Raw genomic sequence first — 23435 nt, 5'->3', positions numbered from 1 at the left:
GCTGATCATGTCTGGGAGGCTCCCTTTGGCCGCAGATGCCTCTTAGTGGCTGTCTGTGGCGAATTCACCTCAGCACAGCTTGGGGATCCAAGAAAGCAAGGTGAATTATACTCATCTCTATCCTCCTTGGTCCTTCAGGTTCCTTCAAAGGTTAAGTTTCCCTATTTGTGCAAAGAGATGTTGGAATTTTGGTTATGCAAAGCCTACGTTAGCTCCATGGTATGGATTGCTGTTGGACCCGTAATATTTCCAGAAGTGCGAGCTATCATAAGCAAAGCAACAACATTTCAGTGCCCTGCACTGGCCTTCCGAAAGAAAACCAGCTCTACACTTGCTGAGTTCTGCCAGCCACCACCCCACCCCAAACCCCCCACCTCACAGACAGTGCAGTTGCAGAATTCTCCCAAAGACCTCCCTACAGACACACCACTTGCAAAGTCGCCCAAACCCTCCCACCTCACTGACACACTACTTGCAGAGTTCTCCCAAGCAAGCACTTCCCCCAGATAGTAGCGTTAAAGTAAATTACCCTTTCAAGTCATTGAGGACTCTCACCTCGACACCACCAGCTTTTTAAAGACATGAATCTGAATGCACGTGAGTGCCTTATGCACAACACAAGATTGCAAACTCCTGGTAAAATCAATATTAATTACATTCTGATGTATGCTAAAGAATGTTTGACATAATTAAATGTTAATGCCGTCGCAGCGATGTGCAAGTGCCTCCATGACACTTTGCTGCCTCCGACAGAATCGGAATGCAGCATTACAGCATCGAGTTCCGTGGCGGCTGAATCCATGCCGATTCTCCACATCCTAAAAACCCGCCTTACAGAGGAGCACAAATTCAGCCACAAGTAACTGTGTGAGGTATATATGAACAAACAGTACCCACCTTCTTTACGCACATCCTGCACAGCTTTTGTAAGTTCTGCCTTTAGAAAACTGCTGTCCTTGGCGATTTGATCACCCTTTTCAATTAAATTGGTTGTAGCTGCTTCCACCGATGCCAGAAGAACACTAGCCCTCTTTGATCGTCCCTTTTTGTTCTTTGAAGGGTCTTTGACACAGTTCACTAAAGTTGTGACCTAGCGCATAAAGAAAGAAAGACTTGCATTTATATAGTGCTTTTCACAACCACAGGATGTCCCAAAGTGTTTTGCAGCCAATGAAGTACATTTGAAGTGTAGTTGCTGTTATAATGTAGGAACTGCGGTAGCTAATTTGTACACAGTAAGCTCCCACAAACAGACATGTCAGAATTACCAGATAATCTGTTTTTCTGATGTTGGTTGAGGGATGAATATTGGCCAGGACACTGGGGACAACTCATCTGCTCTTCCTCAAAATAATGCCGTGGAATCTTAAGGAAAAATTCAGTGATACTTTGTATGTTACATTGGCCCATAAGGAACATCAACAATTTATAGAACACCTATAAATAGCAAAAAAAAAAGACGCTTGACAGAAACAATTAGCTGACAGAATTTGACTCCGAGCCACATAGTGAGATACTGGGCAGGTGACCAAAAGCTTGGTCAAAGAGGTAGGTTTTAAAGAGAGACTTAAAGGAGCAAAGAGAGATTGAGAGGTGGAGAGATTTAGGGAAGGAATTTCGGAGCTCAGAGCCCAGGCAGCCGAATGCATGGTCGCGAATGGTGGAGCAAAGAAAATCAGGGATAGAGAAAAGGGGCTAGAAAAGAGATAGGGAGGGGTGAGGCCATGAGGTCTCTTGCAAACAAGAATGAGAAATTAAAAATTGAGGCGTTGCTGGACTCTGAGCCTATCTAGGTCAGCGAGTAGAGGGATGATAGATGGTTGAACATGACTTGCTTGTGAGTCAGGATACAGGAGACAGAGTAAGGAGGGCCTGCCACATGATTCCCCCATCATTCTGTGCAAGGGGTTTTGATGTTTGGGCATCCGACTTCTGGAAAGGTATTGGTCGGCTGCCCATTCTGGCAGTGAAGAGGCCCAGCCTCAGTTTTGAGCCTTAGGCCTCAGTTGAATGTGACAGGAAATCAATGGACGCCAATAAGGGGTCTTGATGCAGCTTGTTACTCTTCAGCCTCAGGGATGTTGGCCGGCTGGGACAGAGGCAATGGCCTACAAGTGGGTACTCAGATGGCAGGACCCCATGCCAAGGTGGGGCAAAGCAGGGTCAATGCAGGCTCAGAGTGGGAATGGGGGTAGTACAGTGTGCCCAGGTGAGGCAAGGTTGGGTGAGCACAGGTGGGTGTTCAGGGGGTGGGTAAGGGAGAACACTATGCCCAGGGGGGTGATTTTTTGTGGAGCCAGGAGGTGTAGTCCCAATTTTTGGCCATTTCCCAATCGGAACTCAAGTACACATGGGCAGAGTATTTGCATCAGAAGCTCCACCCCTGTATCCTTTATCATTGCAATTAGAGCCCTAACTCCATCACTAGGACCCCGAGACACATGGGTAAGAGGCCTGGCTCTTGTTTCAGGCAGACACTTTGATCGGGTTACCAATCCTTCAGGCTGGACCTGGGGTCTTCAGGAATTGATGATTTAGTACCTGGACGCAGCTGTAAGTAGCACCTGTGAGTATCACCCATCTGGTTCACTAATATCCTTTAGGGAAGGAAACCTGCTGAGCTTACCTGGTCTGGCCTACATGTGACTCCAGAGCCACAGCAATGTGGTTGACTCTTAAATGCCCTCTGAAATGGCCTAGCAAGCCACTCAGTTCAAGGGCTATTAGGGATGGGCAATAAATGCTAGCCTAGCCAGCGATGCCCACATCCCACAAACAAATTTTTAAAAAAATCAGAGTGGCCTTAAAAATAATTGTGTTTTTCTCATTTTCTTTGAACACTTTTGTTAATCAGCTATATAAATATTGGAGATGGGAGAAAAGACTGTTTGACTGGATGGGGACACTAGTGGTAGAAAATCAAGTGATGTAACCTCAAGGAACACGCCCAACCAGAGATGCCCAGCAACAGGCTCCTGTGACATTTCCAGTGAGCTCCATCGCTGGTGTTAACCGGGTGGTAAGACTATCAACCCTATTTCTAAACCCTCACCGCCCCATTAACACCAATTATCCGCACGTCACAATCGGCTTTACATACCCAGAATTATTACAGCTGCAATATATCTTTGCTATGTATCAAATTTAGTCAAATGGAAGATCAATGGATCGAAATGTTAAGTTTAATTGTTCAAAGCATGACATTCGAACATCATCAGCTTTTAGTAACAGCAGCCAATTAAAAATCCAACCACAGATTAGGAGAAGACGAGGCAGTAGAAAGAATCTCGGAAGGTGGCGGTATCAGATCAGCCGCCTGTTCTACACAGCGCCAGATCTTTTATTCCAACTGAATGCAAAGGAACTGACTATCAGGCGCTGTGTTTAACAGGTGGGCAATTCTTACGACCCACATTGCATCACCACCTGAGACGGGTTTCGACACCAGGTCTACAAGCCACATTCATCACTCAATTTATAAATCCATACAGATACCATCATTAACTACATTTTTTATGAAGTTACAAAATTTTATCCCTTGTTCTAAATTATGACTGACTGGGGATTTATGAATATCCAGTCTTAAAGAAGGTACTTTGTCAATACATTTGTGCTGGAATCAGTAATACAGTTTCAAATATATTACAACATCAGTTACATCTGCAAATCTACCAGCTTTCATAAATATTATTGATTTTTTTTGATATTATTGATATATATTACTATCTCATACTCCAATATAATGGATAGTATTCCAATAGCATTAATATATCATTAAAGGAGTAGTATTCATAAAATTTAGAATCATTGAAATTTACAGTACAGATGAAGGCCATTCAGCCCTTCATATCTGCAGTGACTGACAAGGCGCCATCCAGCCTAATCCCACTTTGCAGCCCTTGGTCTGTCACCTTGTAGGTTATGGAACTTCAAGTGCATATCCAAGTCCTTTTTTAATGTTATGAGGGTTTCTGCCTCGACCATCCTTTCAGGCAGTGAATTCCAACCTCTGGGTATAAACATTGCACCTCGAATCCACTCTAAACTCCTACCTTTTACCCTAAATCTGTGCCCCCTGGTTATGGACCCCACAACCAAGGGGAATGGGGCCTTCCTATCCACTCTATCTAGACCCCTCATAATTTTATGCACTTCAATTAGTTCTCCACTCAGCCTCCTCTGTTCCAAAGAAAACAACCCTAACCTATCTTTCCACATAACTAAAATTCTCCAGCCCAGGCAACATCCTCGTGAATCTCCTCCGTAGCCTCTCCAGTGCAATCACATCTTTCCTATAGTGCAGTGATCAGAACTGCACACAGTATTCCAGCTGTAGCCTAACTAGTTCCAGCATAACCTCCCAGCTCTTATATTCTATGCCTCTGCTAATAAAGGCAAGTATCCTGTATGCCTTATTGACCACCTTATTTACCTTCAACTTCAAAAGCACATAGTGTAGAACTTCAAAAGGACATAGACAAGTTGGCTGAATGGGCAGACAAGTGGCAAATGAAGTTCAATGCAGAGAAATGTGAAGTGATTCATTTTGGGAGGAAGAACATAGAGAGACAATATAAAATAAAGGGTACAATTCTAAAGGAGGTGCAGGAGCAGAGGGACCTGGGTGTATATGTGCATAAGTCATTGAAGGTGGCAGGACAGATTGAGAGAGTGGTGAATAAAGCATACAGGCTTTATTAATAGGGTCATAGAGTACGAGCAAGGAAGTTATGTAGAACTTGTATAAGATATTAGTTCGGCCTCAGCTGGAGTATTGCGTTGAGCTCTGGGTGCCGCGCTTCAGGAAAGACGTGAGAGTGCAGAAATGAGTTACAAGAATGGTTCCAGGGATGAGGAATTTCAGTTATAAATATAGATTGGAGAAGTTAGAACTGTTTTCCTTGGAGAAAGAGGCTGAGAGGTAATTTGATAGAGGTATTCAAAATCATGAGGAATCTGGACAGAGTAGATAGAGAGAAACTGTTCCCACTCCTTAAAGGATCAAGAATGAGAGGGCACAGATTTAAAGTATTTGTTAAGAGAAGCAAAAGTGACTTGAGGAAAAACTTTTTCACGCAGCGAGTGGTTAAGGTCTGGAATGCACTGCCTGAGAACGTGGTGAAGACAGGTTCAATTGAAGCCTTTAAAAGGGAATTAGACAGTTATATGGAAAGGAAGAATGTGCAGGGTTACGGGGAGAAGGCAGGGGAATGGAACTGAGGGAATTGCTCTTTCAGAGAGCCGGTGCGGACACGATGGGCCGAATGGCCTCCTTCTGCACTGTAACGATTCTGTGATACCTGTCCAGCCATCTTCAGAGATCTGTAGACATGCACTCCAAGGTCCCTCTGTTCCTTTACACTTATCAGTAGCCTTGATACACATTTATTGTGTATTCCCTTGACTTGTTAGCCAACTCAAATGCATTACCGCGCGCTTCTCCGGACTGAACTCCAATTGCCACTGTTCTGCCACCTGGTTATTATAGAATCATAGAAAGTTTACAGCACAGAAAGAGGCCACTTGGCCCATCATGTCTGCGCCAGCCAAAAAACAATCCACCCATTCTAATTCCACCTTCCAGCATTTGGTCCGTAGCCATGGAGATTATGGCACTCGCGGTGCATATCCAGACACCTTTTGAATGAGTTGTGGGTTTCTGCTTCAACTACCTTTTCAGGCAGTGAGTTCCAGACCCCCACCACCCTTTGGGTGAAAACATTTTTCCTCATCTCTCTAATTTTTCTCCCATTCACTTTAAATCTATACCCCCTAGTCACTGACCTCTCTGTTATGGTGAATAGGCCCTTCACCTCCACTCTATCCAGGCCCCTCAAACGTTTGTACATTTCAATCAGATCGCCCATCAGCCTTCTCTGTTCCAAGGAGAATAACCTCAGCCTATCTAATCTTTCCTCATAGCTGCATTTTTCCAGTCCTGGCAACATCCTCGTAAATCTCCTCTGTACCCTCACTAGTGCAATTACATCCATTCTGTAATGAAGTGACAGAACTGCACACCGTACTCAAGTTGTGGCTGAAGCAATGAATTATACAGTTCCAGCATAACCTCCCTGCTCTTAAATTCTATACCTCGGCTAATAAAGGAAAGGATTCCACGTGCCTTCTTCACCACCTTATCGACCTGTCCTGCTACCTTCAGGGATCTGTGGACTTTCACTCCAAGGTCTCTCACTTCCTCTACATTTCTCAGTATTTTCCCATTAATCGTGTATTCCTTTGTTTGATCTCCCCAAATGCATCACCTCACACTTCTCCAAGTTGAATTCCATTTGCCACTTTTCTGCCCATCTGACCAGACCATCAAAATCTTCCTGCTATCCTCCTCGCTACAGCTATCCTCCTCGCTATCTACCACATGGCCAATCTTTTTGTCATCTGCATCTTCTTGATCATGCTCCCCTACATTTACATCCAAATCGTTAATATACACCACAAAAAGCAGGGGACCCAGTACACAGCCCTGCGTAACGCCACTGGAAACAGCCCTCCAGTCGCAATAACACCTGTCAACAATTACCCTTTGTTTCCTGCCACTGAGCCAATTTTGTATCCACCTTGCTGCATTTCCCTGGATTCCATGAGATTTTATTTTTTTAACCAGTCTGTCGGTGGGACCTTGGCAAAAGCCTTTCTAAAATCCAAGTAGACCACATTTGCACAGTGGCACAGTGGTTAGCACCGCAGCCTCACAGCTCCAGCGACCTGGGTTCAGTTCTGGGTACTGCCTGTGCGGAGTTTGCAAGTTCTCCCTGTGACCGCGTGGGTTTCCGCTGGGTGCTCTGGTTTCCTCCCACAACCAAAGAATTGCAGGTTGATAAGTAAATTGGCCATTGTAAATTACCCCTAGTGTAGGTAGGAGAATGGTGGGGATGTGGTAGGGAACATGGGATTAATGTAGAATTAGTATAAATGGGTGGTTGTTGGTCGGCACAGACTCGGTGGGCCAAAGGGCCTGTTTCAGTGCTGTATCTCTAAATAAAAATAAATAAATAAATTACACTACCCTCAGCTATCTTCCTGGTTACGTCTTCAAAAAATTTGATTAGGTTGGTCAAACAAGATCTTCCTTTAACCAATCCATGCTGACTATCCTTGATTAACCTGTGCCTTTCTAAGTGACAGTTGAGCCTGTCTCTCAGAATGGATTCCAATAATTTGCCTACTACTGAGGTTAAACTGACTGGCCTGTAATTATTCAGTCTACCCTTCGCTCCCTTTTTAAACAGAGGTACAATGTTAGCAGTTCTCCAATCTTCCAGTACCACACCTGTATCCAGTGAGGACTGGAAAATGATGGTCAGACCTCCCGCTATTTCCTCTCTTGCTTCTTTTAACAGCCTGGGGTACATTTCATCCGGCCCTGGTGATTTATCAACTTTCAAGGATGCTAATCCGATTAGTACTTCCTCTCTCCCTATGTTTATCACACCAATACTTCACACCCCTCTTCCTTAACTGCAATATCTGCATCGCCCCCCTCTTTTGTGAAGACCGACGCAAGGTATTCATTAAGAACCATACCAACATCTTCCGCCCCGACACATAGGTTACCTTTTTGGTCTTTCATGGGCCCTACTTTCTCCTTAGTTATCCTCTTACTCTTGATGTATTGATAAAACATCTTTGGGTTCACCTTGATTTTGCTTGCCAATATTCTTTCATGCCTGCTCTTTGCTTTCCTAATTTCCTTTTTGATTTCACCCCTCCACTTTCTATACTCCTCTCGGCTTTCTGTAGCATTGAGTTCTCAGTGTCGGACATAAGCTTTCCTTTTCTGCCTTATCTTACCTTGTTAGCTCCTTGACATCCATGGGGCTCTAGATTTGGTCGTCTCACCCTTTTTCTTTGTCGGAACATGTTTACTCTGAACCCCTTGAATCTCAGCTTTGAATGCCTCCCACTGCTCTGACACTGATTTACCTTCAAGTAGATGTTTCCAATCCACTTTTGCTAAATCACTCCTCAGTTTAGTAAAATTGGCCTTGCCCCAATTGAGAACTCTAACTCCTACTCTATCTCTGTCCTTTTCCATAATTATGTTAAAACTGAATTATGATCACTAACATCAAATTAGTCCATTGATAATTTCCTGCAGTTTACAGCTTTCTTCTTCATTATCAACCACACAGCCAATTTTTGCATCATTTGCAAACGTCAATCACAGATCCCTGAAGGTGGCTAGACAGGTAGATAAAGTAGTCAAGAAGACATATGGGATACTTGCCTTTACTTGTAGAGGCAGAGAATATAAGAGCAGTTATGCTGGAACAATATAAAACACTAGTTAGGCCACAGCTGGAATACGACAAGCAGTTCTGGTCACCAGACTTTAGGAAAGATGTGATTGCACTGGAGAGGGTACAGAGGATGTTGCCCAGACTGGAGAATTTTAGCTATGTGTTAAGATTTGCTAGGCTAGAGTTGTTTTCTTTGGAACAGAGAAGGTTGAGAGGAGACCTAACTAAAGTGTATAAAATTATGAGGGGTCTAGGCAGAGTGGATAGGAAGGCCCGATTCCCATTGGTTGTGGGGTCCATAACCAGGGGGCATAGCTTTAGGGTAAGAGATAGGAGGTTTTCGAGGGGAACATTTTTCACCCAGAGGGTAGTGGGTTGTCTTACATAGGGGTCAGTGAGATAATTTCAGAAAGGTAAAGACATTAAAAGTTTATCTTAATTTATTTATTAATCAAAACAACAACAGATGTGCATTTTGGTGACGAAGCTTTAAATGAGAAGATTAATTTATTGACTTACTTTCTGGTCACTATGCTGGACATTGATTTAGTGAGATACCTGGCATTTTTTTGTTTGCACAAGTAGTCAATGTTTGCCTGCACACTTGTAGCGATGCAGAGTATTCCAGATAGATGTCCATCTGTCAGGAGTGATCTTGATCACTCTCTCTCCCTCTTTCTCTGTGTCTCTCTTTCCCTGTTTCCCCCTCTCTGTGTCCCCCCTCTCTGTGTTGTTCCCCACTCTGTGTCATCCACGCTCTCTGTGTTCCTCCCCATCTGCCTCTTTCTCTCTCTGTTCCCCCTTTTCTCTTTCTGTCCCCCACTATCTCTCTCTTTCCATCCCCCTCTCTCTTTCTTACTCTCTGTCTCCCCTCTCTCTTTGTTCCCCCTCTTGCTTTCTCTCTGCCCCCTCTCTCTGTACCCCTTCCTCTCTATCTGTGCCCCTCCCTCTCTCTCTCCACCCCCTCTCTCTACCCCTCTCTCTCTGTCTCCCCTCTCCCTCTCTGCCCTCTCTCTCTCTCTCCCTGTTCCCCCTCTCTCTCCCCCTCTCTCTTTCTCTCCCCCACCTCTCTCCGACAGTTGCTGGGAGTGGGAGCATTCAGCACAGCAGCTTTGTGGTTGGTCAGTTTCTTTTTTATAAAAATCACGCAGGGTAGGCGGTGGCATAGTGGTATTATCACTGGACTAGTAACCCAGAGACCCAGGGTATTTCTTTGGGAACATGGGTTCGAATCCCACCACAACAGAAGGTGGAATTTGAATTTAATTAATAAATCTGGAATTAAAAAGCTAGTCTAATGATGGTCATGAAACCATTGTCGATTGTTGCAAAAACCCATCTGGTTCACTAATGTCCTTTAGGGAAGGAAATCTGCTGTCCTTACCTGGTCTGGCCTACATGTGACTCCAGGCCCACAGCAATGTGGTTAACTCTTACATGCCCTCTGAAATGGCCTAGCAATTGTATCTAACCGCTACAAAGCCTATAAAAAAGAATGAAACCGGACGGACCACCCGGCATCGAACTAGGCACCGGAAACGACAACGGCAAACCCAGCCCTGTTGACCTTGCAAAGTCCTCCTGACAAACATCTGGGGGCTTGTGCCAAAGTTGGGAGAGCTGTCCCACAGACTAGTCAAGCACAGTCTGACATAGTCATACTCACGGAATCATACCTTACAGACAATGTCCCAGACACTGCCATCACCATCCCCGAGTATGTTCTGTCCCACCAGCAGGACAGGCACAGGAGAGGTGGTGGCACAGTGGTATACAGTAGGGAGGGAGTTTCCCTGGGAGTCCTCAACATTGACTCCGACCCCATGAAATCTCATGGCATCAGGTCAAACATGGGCAAGGTAACCTCCTACTGATTACCACCTACCGCCCTCCCTCAGCTGATGACTCAGTACTCCTCCATGTTGAACACCACTTCGAGGAAGCACTGAGGGTGGCAAGGGCACAAAATGTACTCTGGGTGGGGGACTTCAATATCCATCACCAAGAGTGGCTCGGTAGCACCACTACTGACCGAGCTGGCCGAGTCCTAAAGGACATAGCTGCTAGACTGGGTCTGCGGCAGGTGGTGAGGGAACCAACACGAGGGAAAAACATACTTGACCTCGTCCTCACCAATCTGCCTGTCGCAGATGCATCTGTCCATGACAGTATTGGTAGGAATATCGACTGCACAGTGCTTGTGGAGATGAAGTCCCGTATTCATATTGAGGATACCGTCCATCGTGTTGTGTGGCACTATCACTGTGCTAAATGGGATAGATTTTGAACAGATCCAGCAATGCAAAACTAGGCATCCATGAGGCGCTGTGGGCCATCAGCAGCAGCAGAATTGTACTCATCCACAATCTGTAACCTCATGGCCCGGCATATCCCCCACTCTACCATTGCCATCAAGCCAGGAGACCAACCCTGGTTCAATGAAGAGTGCAGGAGGGCATGCCAGGAGCAACACCAGGCATACCTCAAAATGAGGTGTCAACCTGGTGAAGCTACAACCCAGGACTACTTGCATGCCAAACCGCGTAAGCAGTATGCGATAGACAGAGCTAAGCGATTCCATAACCAACGGATCAGATCTAAGCTCTGCAGTCCTGCCACATCCAGCCGTGAATGGTGGTGGACAATTAAACAACGAACTGGAGGAGGTGGCTCCACAAATATCCCCATCCTCAATGATGGGGGAGCCCAGCACATCAGTGCGAAAGATAAGGCTGAAGCATTTGCAACAATCTTCAGCCAGAAGTACCGAGTTGATGATCCATCTCGGCCTCCTCCTGAATTCCCCAGCATCACAGATGCCAGACTTCAGCCAATTCGATTCACTTCGCGTGATATCAAGAAACAACTGAAGGCACTGGATACTGCAAAAGTTATGGGCCCTGGCAGTATTCTGGCAATAGTACTGAAGACCTGTGCTCCAGAACTTGCCGCACCCCTAGCCAAGCTGTTCCAGTACAGCTACAACACTGGCATCTACCCTGCAATGTGGAAAATTGCCCAGGTATGTCCTGTACACAAAAAGCAGGACAAGTCCAACCCGGCTAATTACCGCCCCATCAGTCTACGCTCAATCATCAGTAAAGTGATGGAAAGTGTCATCAACAGTGCCATCAAGCGGCACTTGCTTAGCAACAACCTGCTCAGTGATGCTCAGTTTGGCTTCCGCCAGGGCCACTCAGCTCCTGACCTCATTACAGCTTTGGTTCAAACATGGACAAAAGAGGTGAGGTGAGAGTGACTGCCCTTGACATCAAGGCAGCATTTGACCGAGTATGGCATCAAGGATCCCGAGCAAAACTGAGGTCAATGGGAATCAGGGGGAAAACCCTTCGCTGGCTGCAGTCATACCTAGCACAAAGGAAGATGGTTGTGGTTGTTGGAGGTCAATCATCTGAGATCCAGGACATCACTGCAGGAGTTCCTCAGGGTAGTGTCCTTGGCCCAACCATCTTCAGCTGCTTCATCAATGACCTTCCTTCAATCATAAGGTCAGAAATGGGGATGTTCGCTGATGATTGCACAATGTTCAGCACCATTCATGACTCCTCAGATACTGAAGCAGTCCGTGTAGAAATGCAGCAAGACCTGGACAATATCCAGGCTTGGGCTGATAAGTGGCCAGTAACATTCGCACCACACAAGTGCCAGGCAATGACCATCTCCAATAAGAGAGAATCTAACCATCTCCCCTTGACATTCAACGACATTACCATCGCTGAATCCCCCAATATCAACATCCTAGGGGTTACCATTGACCAGAAACTGAACTGGAGTAGCCATATAAATACCGTGGCTACAAGAGCAGGTCAGAGGCTAGGAATCCTGCGGCGAGTAACTCACCTCCTGACTCCCCAAAGCCTGTCCACCATCTACAAGGCACAAATCAGGAGTGTGATGGAATACTCTCCACTTGCCTGGATGGGTGCAACTCCAATAACACTCAAGAAGCTCGACACCATCCAGGACAAAGCAGCCCGCTTGATTGGCACCCCATCTACAAACAGTCACTCTCTCCACCACCAACGCACAGTGGCAGCAGTGTGTACCATCTACAAGATGCACTGCAGCAATGCACCAAGGCTCCTTAGACAGCACCTTCCAAACCCACGATCTCTACCAACTAGAAGGACAAGGGCAGCAAATACATGGGAACACCACCACCTGCAAGTTCCCCTCCAAGTCACACACCATCCTGACTTGGAACTATATCGCCGTTCCTTCACTGTCGCTGGGTCAAAATCCTGGAACTCTCTTCCTAACAGCACTGTGGGTCTACCTACCGCAAATGGAGTGGTTCAAGAAGGCAGCTCACCACCACCTTCTCAAGTGCAATTAGGGATGGACAATAAATGCTGGCCTGGCCAGCGACGCCCACATCCCATGAATGAATTAAAAAAAAACGCTGTCAGTTTCCCAGCTGGCAGGTGCTGACATCAGGAACAGCAGTTTCCCAACTTTGGACAGATTCGTGGTTTTCTGTCGGGCTTTTAAAAAAGTCAGAACCAGCCAGAAAACCCCTAATCTGTCCGAAGTTGGGAAATCGCTGATTCCGATGTCAGCACCTATCAGCTGTAAAACTGACCACACGAATTTTTAAAAAGGTGGTCTGGAAGAAGGAGACAATGGAAAATTTCTCATCTCTGAAATACATCCGCGGGCCGGATGGAAACCTTTGGCGGGTCGGATCCTGGCCCGCGGGCTATATGTTGGACAACCCTGCTCTGAATCATTTATATATTGGAGCCCAGCTCTCTGCCAGAGGTCGTGTGCTGGATTTTCAGTCCCCATTAGGGCCGGGACTGGAGGCCGACAGCAGCTAAAATTCACCCTGACGGCCGTCATGCCAGTTCCCTGGTTTCATCCTGCCTCCGGCCATTTTTGCGGTGGGTAGCCAATACGGCTCGTTAAAAGCCTATTGACGCAATTAAAGGAGACCAACTGGAATTTTCCAGTCAGCCTCCAGGTTCCTGCAAGCAGCAGGGGCCAGTTTAGGGGCCTGAAGGAGGCTGCCAGGAGGCTAGCCAGGGGGCCAGCTCTCCAGGCAGGCCTAGAGGCCCTCCCTACCTGGATGCAGGAGTAGCGACAAGCCGCACGGTAGAGGGGTTTCCTACACCACCCATAGCCCCACAGTTGTGGCCTGGTTGCAAAAGTTATTTTTAGTTTAAATTTTTAAAAGTTGGAGAGAGGACACTTCTCTCCTGAAGCACCCTCTCCCTTACTTACTCTCTATTGCAGCTGCTGCTCCTTTCAAACTGGAAGGCCTCTGCTTGGCCCTCCAGTTTCGAGAGCCCACCTGCTGTCCTTAATTGGATGGCGAGCCATCTCCAGTCCTATTCAGGGGGCGCCCCCATGAAAACCACATTGAGTGACTGCCTCCCGCCAGGGGCATGTTTGGGACCCAGAAACAGTCCCAACCTCTGGTTCCTGCCCCGAGAGGGAAAATCCTGCCCCATGTATCCCATCAGATTGAGGGAAGATTTTCACTGTGACATACATGTATCTTGTCTAGGCAACTGCTTAAGGAATCAATTTTTCAATCTGTTAAATGTGCTGAGGTTGAAGTCACACCGTGATATTAACAACAAGCACGTTAACATTGAAGCATTCCTCTCCAATATCCTAGCAAAGCTCTTACCCATTTATTAGAACGTTTCCATTAACAGAGGAACAGAGAAATTTCTTGTGAGTGTGATAATACCCAATGTGACCTCAAACACCCTTATCGTGACAAATCAAAGAACTGAATTATAATGCTTTTTTTTGGCTTGTATGGAGCCACATAACCTTCAAAAACCAGCAGTGCATTCGAGAGAATTGAAGTACAACACCCTTTCGTGGCCAGAGCAGTGTTTAATATGACAGGTAATTCAATTTTAAGACTCTGTTTACTGTTCCTCCCGACTCCCCTTGATGTATGTGCAGTTCACAGATAGGATCAGAGACAACCTCTAATTTCGACCCAATTCCTAACTAGACAATGGGAACGGTTGGTGATGGATCTATTCTTCTTTGATGGAAGATCCTATCTGATTATAATCGATTACTTCTCAAGATGGATCGAGGTCACATGGATGTAAACAACAACAACTGAAGCAGTCATCAGAGTTTTACGAGAAGTTTTTGCACAAATGGTATACCTGGTCAGATAGTATCCGATAATGAACCACAATTTGCAAAAGATTACTTCACGCACTTTGCGGAAAAATGTGGAATTGTTCATCTAACAAGTTCTCCTTAGGTATCCACAAGCTAATGGAGAAGCTGAGTGAGTAGTCAGAACTATTAAAGCAATGTTGAAAATAAGTCAAAATTTCCAACTAGCACTTCTGACCTACAGAATCTCTCCATTATTATGCGGATTAGCACCACCCGAACTCTTCATGGGAAGAAAACTCCAAACGCAACTTCCAATTCTGCTCAAGAAATTACCTTCAGGGTTACAAAGCAAGGATTATAAGAGAGTACAAGACAAAGAAAAGTGAATGTATATAAATATATATTTGGATAAAGACTTGAGGGGAGATGCAGTATAAGGGTCTGAAAGGGTTAATCTTGAGAGTGTGTAAAGAATACCTCCTACCATGATGATGTAAGAGATCATATGTGAGAAAGACTCAAACAAATGCAGCATTACTTTTGGAGGAGTCACACAAGCTAAGTGGAGTGTAAATAGTTATAATGTAATAAAGATTAATGTTTAACTACTACAAACTAAGAAACTTTCTGGATAGAATAAATAAAGTGGCAGCATACCAAACCAACATATAGCACAGACCATTCAAGTGTTTGAACAATGCTACTGCTGCCTGGAATGTTCTGGAGGGGACCTGGCAGTAGATCATAAGGACTCAGCCTTTGCCACCATCTGTACAGTGACTAGCTGAGGAGGAGGAAGAGGAGGAAGGGAGGAGGCAACCGACATAGCCCTTTTCTGGACTGGCTGTCAGTGATCAGTTCATCAAACTGCGGTACCAGTGAACACAACCCCAAATTCCCCATTCACCAACAGTCCCACACCTTACCTTCTCTCTGTCAGTGGCCATCACAGCACCCTCTTGTCCATACACAAAAATAAAAGCCACCACAAGATAAAGAACCGAAACTGTCTGCACACTGCAATCATGTGAATGAGTAGGCAGCACAAAGTTTACATGTTGCCTGTATCAGAAGCAATGGGCGTGGGTTAATCGTGCATCACGATCCCCATACCTGTTTTTGGGTCTTATGGAATCTTGCAGCCCAGGTTGCTGGAAGTTGGTCTGAGGTTATATGGGCTGTGGGCTCCCAGTGTGTCTCAGCTATGCGAGGCCTCAGGCCCACTCTCCTAGCTCTGGTGAGTCTCAGTTCTAATAGGTCCCATCCCACTCCCTCAATTACAATAGGCCCATAACACGATGCTGTTTCTGGGGCTCCACTCTGACCATCATTTACTACAACATACACTTGGTATACTACAAATTTCTGGTCCTGGTCAGACACCAAATTACATCCCTGAGGCATCCAACAAGAAAAAACTCAACCCAGTTTCTGATCTTATTAGTCTGCAAGGGATCAGCATTCTATCTTTGTCCAAGGCTGCTTTTTTTTTTAATAGAACTGTGTGCATTGGGATGGAGATCCTTTACATTCTTCTTCAAATTGTTTAATTCCAGGCAGGTTATCACAATAACTGAGCAGAGTTCACTCTGGCAGGGACATACGGCCAAAGGGTCACTGACCCAAAACATTAACTCTGCTTCTCTTTCCACAGATGCTGCCAGACCTGCTGAGTGGTTCCAGCATTTCTTGTTTTTTTATCTGTCACTTTTCTCTTGGTCTCCAGCTACTGCCTGATCTGCTACCAAAGACCTGTGTCCTGCAGACACCAGTACTGTCCCTCTTGCTGTAGCCAGCAGGGCAGGACAGCTTCCATCTAAATAGCAACTGGTTCAAAAGGAAGCAGGTTACCCAAAATATAATGAAAGTCTTGATGAAGAATAATATTGAAATGCTATAGTCTGACCAAGTTCCATTTTTACATAGTACCATTCGGCCCTCTGTACCAGTTAAGTTCTTTTAAGGACAGTTGTAAAGTGGGGTGGATTTTCACCCATTTATGCAAACACTAACCACCCCCCCTCAACCACACTGTGAGGCCTGTGGCATTCTTTACTGTTGGTGGGCACCCACACCATCTACCATACAACCCAGGCGCTGCCCTTAGGTCGGGCAAGAGAAAACTCCCATTCCATTTCCTGCCTCCACTTACCCAGAAAGCATTCCACTTTGGATCCTAGACCATGAAATTATGGGGCCCTTTATTTTTCTATTCATCTGCCCTCCACAAATTAACAATAGAAAGGAAACTTTTATTCCCAAAAATGCAACTGACGTTTGAAGTTTTAATGAAAAGGGGTGTAGTTTAAAAATTAGAGCCAGACATTTCAGGAGTGTAATTAGGAAAAAAGGGTGGTAGATGCTTGAAACTCTTTTCGACAAATGGAAATTAATGCTGGATCAATTGTTAATTTTAAATCCAAGATTGATATATTTTTATTGTCCAAAGTTTGATTCTGTGAAACCAGTGGAGGGGCGTGTGCAAGCTGTTGTATGAACAGATGACTTGTTGAATGTTCTGTTAGGGGCACTGACACTGGTTTCAAAGCTTGTTTTGTTGGAGACAGTCCCTAACATGAAAGTGAAACTAAAAACTTCAGGATTCTGGGGAGACTTAACTGGTTGGAACCAGATAAGAAACAGAATCATTTGACCAGAGTAATGTGACTAGAGCTATCCAAGATCAGATTACAGTTTGCAGACAAGCTGCAGAGAGTGGAAGCTGAAACTGAGAGTTGGCCACAAGCAAATATGAGTTGTTGTAGCTGTTTTCAGTTACTTAAGGTAATACCGAGGGAGCTATGCCATTAAGGCTGTTGTGAGTAGAGTTCAGGAGGTTCCGGAGTGATGCACCGTTTTTGGTGGAGCCTGTACCCGTGGAGGGGATTGCAAAGGAATTGCTGTCGGATGAAAATCAGTGACTGAATCTTGGAAGACGGGATATAGAGATCTACCTGAAGTTCATACCTTTGAAGGGCTTTATGGCTGTAATTTGGTGCCATATATGCTGAGTGGACTGCCCAGTAACTCCGTGAGATCTATCTTTGTTGTATCTGATAATTAAAGTGTAATCTGTAAAATATGTGTTGACTGTGATTTGTCTGATAATTCTTGTTTAATTTATGTTGATTTTGATTTGATTGTCAGAGTAAAGATTATAAAAGTGAAATCTTGTCATTTTTTTTTATTGGTCGTTCGCTAAATTTGGTTCTTTTGCTTTGTTGATCTCCATGCGGATCGTTACAGAAGGTATTAAGGGATATGGGGCAAAGGTGGGTATATGGAGTTAGACCGCTGATCGACCATGATGTCATTGAATGGTGAAAAAGGCTCCAGGGACCTGTTCTTATTTTTGAGCAAAGATGGTATTCCAAAAATCCTAAATCCTTTTTTTGAGCATTTCTTGGTTGTCCTTGAAAATCGTATTTTGCAGGAGAGTTTTGAAAACATTTGTAGAGAGGATGGGCTGGATCTTACAGGGCCTCTGACGTTGGGATCCGTGGTTGAGGGGCCAGAAGGTCATTCCGGCAGCGGCCCGCCATGGAGCCCGACACTAGGTGGGCCAGGTCTGATCTTCCCGGCGGCAGCAAGGCTCCATGGCGGACCCTCCCCCCACCCCACCCCCGCCGCTGGGCGACGAGACCTGGATTAACAAATGTTAATTAATAAAATGCATACATTTAAATACACTTACCTACGATCTAATGGTCGGGTTGTGGTCTTCAGAACAGCGGCCGGCACTCCCACGCCTTCACTTTCCCATCTGGGGAAAGCAGGCGTGATACTGGTGGGGAAGGGGGAAATGTAAGTTTTCTAGTGTCATGGGGTTTGGGGTCAAATTATCGTCATCTGTGTAGGAGATGGTCGAAGGGATGAACTGTGAACTTTATACAGTCTGGGGGGAAAGTCATATTTGTAAGATAAGTGTTTTGGTGGGGGAGGGCAGATACTTAATTTATTTGTTATTGGGTGGTGGGAAAGGGGCATTAGAATTTTATTCTGTACATTGTGGGGGGTATCCCTTTAAAAATTTAAATTAACCAGTAGAGCTGGCTGCCCTTTAAAAATGGCGTCACGCCTGTGCACAGGCAACTGACTCCATTGCTGGCGTCATAGAGCTCACCCTCTCCACGTGATTGGGGGAGGGCTGCTGGCCAACCATGGTATTTAAATGAGCAGCCGCGCGGTAGGTCATGGCGGCTCGTCGGCGCATGGCCTGCATGTGCGGGCCGCCAATTTATTCGCCCGCTGACCCATCCCAATGTGTCTGCAAAGTGTTGACAAACCGCAGAATTGCTGAAACTGTAACCAGCTACTGAGATTTCGCTGAATGCCCCAATTCTACATTCAAATGGAAACATGGACCAATAATGAGCCAACTCAGAAATCTGAGCTCAAAAGCCACAAGCTGCACACAAGCAGAATAATAAATTGGCTTTGTACGAGACTCTGAACCCAGCCCCATGAATGGCATTATTGCGGGATCCCTACACAGTTTGAGCCTCAAGCATGTTGTGAACGTCATGAGAGAGTTCCAGATTTCCACTACCCTTTGTGTGAAGAAATGTTATTAAAAGGCTGCAATTCAAAATTAAAGGGATGAATAATGTTGGGAGTCTTTTTTAAAAGCTCACAAATGTTTTGAAAGCTTTTAAATGGGTTATTTGGGACAGAAATAGTGATCATCAAAAAGGCTGATAGAATGCTGGTTTTTATTACTAGAGGATTGGAATACAATGGGATAGCAGTCATGCTACAGCTATACAAAGCCCTGGTTAGACCATGCCTGGAGTATAACATTTACTTCTGGGCACTGCACCTTAGGAAGGACGTATTGTCCCTGGAGGGAGTGCAGTGTAGATTCACCAGAATTATATCAGAGCTTAAAGGGTTAAATTATAGGGGCAGGTTGCATAAATGTGGCTTGTATTCCCTTGAGTTTCAAAGGTTGAGGCGTGATCTGATTGAGCTGTTTAAAATGATAAAAGGATTCAATGGGGTTTATACAGAAAAATTATTTCCTCTCGTGAGGGAATTAAGAACAAGAGGACACACCTCAAATTGGAGCTAGGCTGTTCATGAGTAAAATTGGGAAGCACTTCTTCACACAAAGGGCAGTGGGAATCTGGAACTCTCTCCCAAAAGGCTGTGGATGCTGAGGGTCACTTGAAATTTTCAAGACAGAGAGTGGTAGATTTTTGTTGGTTAAGGGTATCAAAGGATATGGAGAAAAGACAGGTAAATCGAGTTGAAGAACAGATCAGTCATGATCTAATTAAATGGCAGTACAAGGTTGAGGGGCTGAAAGGCCTACTCCTGTTCTGATGTTAAAGGTTAAAAATGTAACAATTTCTGAGTTCATTAAGAGCTTCTCCAAGTTAGAAAGGTAGAAAATTTCTGGGAGTTTCCCTGAATTGTGAAAAAAAATTGCAAGTCGATTAAAAATATGTTATTTAACAGTTTAAATATCTGACAATTGGTCCACAGTTCTTTGGGATATGGGGTCCCACTGAGTCTTGGCTCAGGCTTTTTGAATATTTTCTGTACCTTTACATAACATTTTTAATGTTCTATATACAGGAATTTTAAGTCTTTTTGCGCCTCCACTGTTTCTAGCTTTTCACCATTTAGAAAGTACCTGTTCTATCCTTTTTCGGTCCAAAGTGGATGACATCACACTTGCCTACATTGAAGTCCATTTGCCACAGTTTTGTCCATTCACTTCATCTATCAATATCTCTTTGTAATTTCATGTATCCATCTGCACCACCATAGATTTCATATATAAAAGCAATGAAACACAACCGTGGTCATTTACTGAAAACCAGGATGCGATTCAGGATGAACATCCGACAGCTATCACATGTCCCAGCATGATGGCAATGTGCATCCATGTTATTCTATTGACTGGGAAAGGATATGAGAGTGCTCTTCTTTATACTAAAGTGAATCAGAATCCATCATTATAGTGAACCATTCAAAACTTTCTGGGAGAGTTGGCAGACAGAATTCCCCGTGACCTTTCTAGGAATGTTCACACTGGTAAGTGGGGTGCATGCAGGAGACTGTTGTGAAATGCCCCTTCTAATACATGGGTATAGAGTAGGAGTGATATTTGGAAGGACTACAATTTTAAATTTGTTGACTACGGAGCTGGTCATACTGCCCCTTTCAACATCTAAATAGCGACATCTTCCCACAAATTACTAAATATATGTGATTATTAAACTTTCATGGTTAACATTTTGTAGGTAGATAATTGCAGGAAATGTAAGAGTCCAGTGAATTTCTGTGTCTCTCCCATCCCTTATACTGTGCCTGCCTTTCTTTGCTTCAGGACCATGTACTCTGCGTACATGAGCGTGTCTACTTTCTTTCTACTCTCAAACATTGTAAAATGTCACTGAGACGAGCAGCTAAGCTTCACTGCCTCACCTCAGTGTAATGTCAACCAAACCAAGCCACCCAATGAGCAACTCCATTGCAGAGAGTCAGGAAGGTTTGCTAAGCATCACAGTGCTTGCCAGAATTGATCATTCAGAGGACCTGGGACTGCCTGAGACTGAATCCCATATTTGCCTTTTTATTTAATTTTTTAAATAGCAAATATATTTAAAACTGAAATCTCAATTTACAAGAACGTGGAGGGAAAAGCCATTGGGCATGCCCGTATAGTTTAACCTCACACATCATTCACCAGCCCCTCCATAATGCAGTCTCCTGAGAGAAACACTGGAAACAGCCGTCTAATTCAGGAAAAACACTTGGGAAATTCTTCTCTCACTCCCAAAGACATTTGACTGAAAGCTCTGGAGGCCATGATGGACCCTGACTCATCACATAATCATAATAATGTTATAAATTATAATAAAAACAAAGACAATGGCCGAAATGGTATGATTGTATAACCTATTTAACAGAAATGGGTCACTGTCAGTGATATTATTGAAAAATCTAGGCATTTTCCAACTTAACAAGTAATGTAAATTTTATGAATATATCGAGTTGATGTTAGTCAGACATGCCCCAGTGGAGAGCCTTGCTCACGGGCAATAATGTCCTGCTGGGTGAGGTTCTGTGCTGGGCCTAGGTATTTAGTATGTGCTGTATTTTTATATTTTTCTTCGGTTTTAAAATAATGAAAACAAACATTAAAAAGCTGAAGGAGAAAAATAAAATGTTTTCTTTCAGTTATGATTTTCTTCCACCCCAAAATAAATGGCAAGAACCCCTTCGCAGAAGGCAGATAAAGGATTTCATCCCATACAGCACCTGGGCATCTTGTAGGCTGCCTGTAGATGGACTGCTCAAATAAGCACAGAAGAGCATAAGAAATAGGAGCAGGAGTAGGCCATTCAGCCCTTCAAGCCTGCTCTGCCATTCAATATGACCATAGCTGATCTTCTCCCTCAATATCAACTGGGATAGTCTTAGTGCAAAAGGCTTAAAAGGGGCGGAATTCTTAAAGTGCAGACAGGAGAGCCTTTTGAGCCAGCAGGTAGAAAGTCCTACAAAAGAAGGGGCGGTACTGGACCTAATCCTAGGGAATGAAGCCGGACAAGTGGCAGAAGTATCAGTGGGGGAGCATTTTGGGGATAGTGACCATAACTCTGTAAGATTTAAGGTAGTCATGGAAAAGAACAAAGATGGACCAGAAATAAAGGTACTGAATTGGGGGATGGCCGATTTCAATATGATAAAACGGGATCTGGGCCAAAGTGGACTGGGAGCAGCTAATCATAGAGTCGTACAGCATAGAAACAGGCCCTTCGGCCCACGTGTCCATGCCGACCATAATGCCTATCTATACTAATCCCACCTAACTGCATGAATTCCATATCCCTCTATGCCTTGCTCATTCAAGTACCTGTCCAGATGCCTCTTAAATGTCGCTACTGTTCCTGCCTCCACCACCTCCTCAGGCAGCTCATTCCAGATACCCACTATTCTTTGTGTGAAAAATTTACCCCTTTGATCCCCTTTAAATCTGCTCCCTCTCACCTTAAATCTATGCCCTCTAGTTTTAGTCACCCCTACCATGGGAAACAGACTCTGGCTATCTACCCTATCTATGTCTCTCATAATTTTATTTACCTCTATCATGTCCCCTCGCAGCCTCCTTCACTCCAGGGAAAACAGACCCAGCCTATCCAATCTCTCTTTATAACACAAGCCCTCCAAACCAGGCAACATCCTTGTGAATCTTTTCTGCACCCTCTCTAGCTTAATCACATCTTTCCTGTAGTGCGGCGACCAGAACTGCACATAGTACTCCAAATGCGGCCTAACCAACGTTATGTACAACTGTAACATGACGTCCCAACTGTTGTACTCAATATGCTACTTGTAGGAAAGTCTACATCAGACCAGTGGGAGTCATTCAAAAGTGAAATAGTGAGAGTTCAGGACCAACATGTTCCCATAAAGGTGAAGGGTAGGACCAACAAGTCCACGGAACCCTGGATGTCAAGGGATATAGAGGATTGGATAAGGAAAATAAAGGAGGCTTATGGCAGATTCAGAGCGCTGAAAACAGCAGAGGCCCTAGAGGAGTATAGAAAGTGTAGGGGAGTACTTAAAAAAGTAATTAGGAGGGCAAAGAGGGGACATGAAAAAACACTGGCGGGCAAGATAAAGGAAAATCCCAAGGCATTTTATAAGTATATTAAGGGCAAGAGGATAAACAGGGAAAGAGTAGGGCCCATTAGAGACCAAAGTGGCAATCTGTGTGTGGAGCCAGAGGACATAGGTGAGGTTTTAAATTATTACTTTTCATCTGTGTTCATTATGGAGAAGGACGATGTAGGTGTTCGAGATCAGGGAGGGGGATTGTGATATACTTGAAGAAATTACCATTGAAAGGGAGGAAGTATTAGCTGTTTTAGTGGGCTTAAAAGTGGATAAATCCCCAGGCCCAGATGAGATGTATCCCAGGTTGTTGTGTGAGGCAAGGGAGGAGATAGCAGGGGCTCTGACACAAATTTGCAAATCCTCTCAGGCCACTGGAGAGGTACCAGAGGACTGGAGGACAGCGAATGTGGTACCATTATTCAAGAA

At 44.7% G+C, this 23435-nt stretch overlaps 1 protein-coding gene across 1 annotated transcript in view; it reads right to left on the bottom strand.

Moving 5' to 3' along the window:
• Positions 1 to 23435, bottom strand: part of LOC137380511 (catenin alpha-3-like) — a 2550805-nt gene that overhangs the window by 2460048 nt on the left and 67322 nt on the right. Inside the window, exon 3 of the mRNA XM_068052420.1 lies at positions 898 to 1090. Within this exon, the coding sequence (XP_067908521.1) occupies positions 898 to 1090 (193 nt within the window). The remainder of the gene's footprint in view (positions 1 to 897; positions 1091 to 23435) is intronic.

This window comes from Heterodontus francisci, chromosome 20 (assembly GCF_036365525.1).
Source record: "Heterodontus francisci isolate sHetFra1 chromosome 20, sHetFra1.hap1, whole genome shotgun sequence".
In the NCBI taxonomy this organism is placed as follows: domain Eukaryota; kingdom Metazoa; phylum Chordata; class Chondrichthyes; order Heterodontiformes; family Heterodontidae; genus Heterodontus; species Heterodontus francisci.
Note: the sequence above shows the minus strand (reverse complement) of the source record. Positions and strands in the feature narration are given on the sequence as shown.